Genomic DNA, 1,990 nt, shown 5'->3' on the forward strand with positions numbered 1-1,990 from the left:
AATCCGGCACGGTTAGGGGAGAGGAGCACAACAGCTCTGGGCAGGTCACCAAGCCGCAGTAAATCTGGCCTTCCTAGGAGGGCAGGAGATAAAAAAAGCACTGTCAGCATTACCAAGGTCTGGACAGGGCTGTATGTCCTCCATGTTGGGGTGCCAGCACTTCAAATTGCAGATCTAGCATAAATCATAAGCACCCCAGTAGTCCATCCTCAAATATCACCAATCATCTAGCAACTGATGACAGCTGAAAATCTGCCCCTGCCGCGCTCTCCATCCTGCGGGGAATAGCATGGTGGCCTCTCCTAGCATGGCTGGTTCACCAATTGCCAGTCCACATGCTCATGAGTTGAGCAGTCTTCCCCAAAAAGAGGGAGGCAGTGCCTTGCTCTCAGGCATCGTTAGTGCTACCAGATCTGAAAGAGCCACCACACACCTGTAAACTCTGCGTAACTCCCACCAATTCGAAGCGGCACAAAAAACCTTTTATCTGACATCTCCTAGAACAAGGACCTGGAGGAGACGGGTGGAAAGGGGAAGTGTGATGCTGCACGCAGACCCCGGTCCACGCCGCAGCTCTGCCCTCCCTCTGTGTTGGGTTATTTGATAACACCAGAGTCAAGCACACAAAGACACTCGGTCGAGAGCTGTGGATGGACGTTCAGGTGTAGACCTTCTTCCACTGGCTTGGCAGTTAGTTTGGAAAACATCATTGCTGTAGTGATTCACGCTGAAAACCACGGGCCAAGGCCAGTCTTGACCTTAGTGCATCCCAGTCCCACTTCAGTCAATGGATTTGCACCCGTTTGCTGCAGGGCTATGTTTTTGCTGCTTTGCAGAAGGGTAGAGAAGGATGTTCAGCAGCCCAGCAGCAGCCAGACCTCAACAGCAAGGTCCTCTTCTCCATGCAGCAATTTTCTCTGGTGTATCCCTACGCTCTCAGTCAACCGAAACCAAGAGGTTAACCAAGGATATCCTTAGAAAACCAAACCACAGCAACCTCTTCTACCTTCAGGAAGCCAAGCCATTGTGCAGCAGATGTGAAGAGGAGGAAGAAAATTTGGTAAATGAGAGTATCTGGTAGAGGTCACTGCAAACCAAACCCTGTTCTCCGCTTCAGGGACCTCCACGGGGTCCAGAGCTGCAGGGAGCAGGTTTTGGCCATAGAGCCTCCTCCTTCTTTCTCCTTCTGACCGGCAGCTCATGGCGAAGACCTGCCTCGGGCGGGAAAGAGCAAATGTCATAAAAAGCAGGATTTATCCCGGAGGCTCTGGGTCTCAGGGCGGTTTTCAAAGAGGTTTAGACCAGCTGTTCACGCAGCTGTTCTAGCAGCTGACAACATCAGACACAGCCCGGTGAGACCCTGCAAGGCTCCACAGCCATCCTTTTATTTTTCCCTCGTATCCAAGGCATTATCCTGTCGAATAAACAGAGCCTGAGTGAGAGCCAGTGCCTCCGAGAGGAACATGTAGGTCTGCAGGCTTCCTGGGGACAGTGGTGGATAGGGTGGGAAAGCAGGGCCAGGTGGGCACGTACAGTCGGGTTCAAGGGCTCCTTGCTGGCATTTGTCCCCAGCCTGGTGGGCTGGCATCCAGCTGGGGTCCATCAGAGAGGAACCAGCCTCAAAACTGTATCATTTCTATGTCTAAGCTATTCCTCTTGCCACCTAGCTCCAAGTCACCTAGCTCCAAGGCGTGCACAAGCACCGAAGGCTCAGACCATCTATCCTGGTATCACAGACACTTTACTATCAAGCATCAGCTGATGGTAAACACCATGTGCATGCTGTTGGCATGAGAGAGGGAGGTGGTTTGGGCTCTCTCACCCCTTTTTCTTTCCTGGCCAAGCTTAGTCAGATTATTTGCTGAAAGCAAAGCACAGACCAGTGGAGCCTGGTCCCATCCAAGGGCTCTGTATGACGGGCAGTAAAAGCCAAGTCTGTAACCCTCTTCTTTTTTATGGCAGAGGCTGGAGGCCCCGCGACACAGGCTCC

At 52.4% G+C, this 1,990-nt stretch overlaps 1 protein-coding gene across 1 annotated transcript in view; it reads right to left on the bottom strand.

The window, feature by feature from the left end:
* Positions 1–1,990, bottom strand: part of LOC104080862 (chordin-like protein 2) — a 25,245-nt gene that overhangs the window by 14,049 nt on the left and 9,206 nt on the right. The window contains 1 exon segment of the mRNA XM_009583390.1: positions 2–73. Within this exon segment, the coding sequence (XP_009581685.1) occupies positions 2–73 (72 nt within the window).

Source organism: Fulmarus glacialis, unplaced genomic scaffold (assembly GCF_000690835.1).
Source record: "Fulmarus glacialis isolate BGI_N327 unplaced genomic scaffold, ASM69083v1 scaffold29908, whole genome shotgun sequence".
Lineage (NCBI taxonomy): Eukaryota > Metazoa > Chordata > Aves > Procellariiformes > Procellariidae > Fulmarus > Fulmarus glacialis.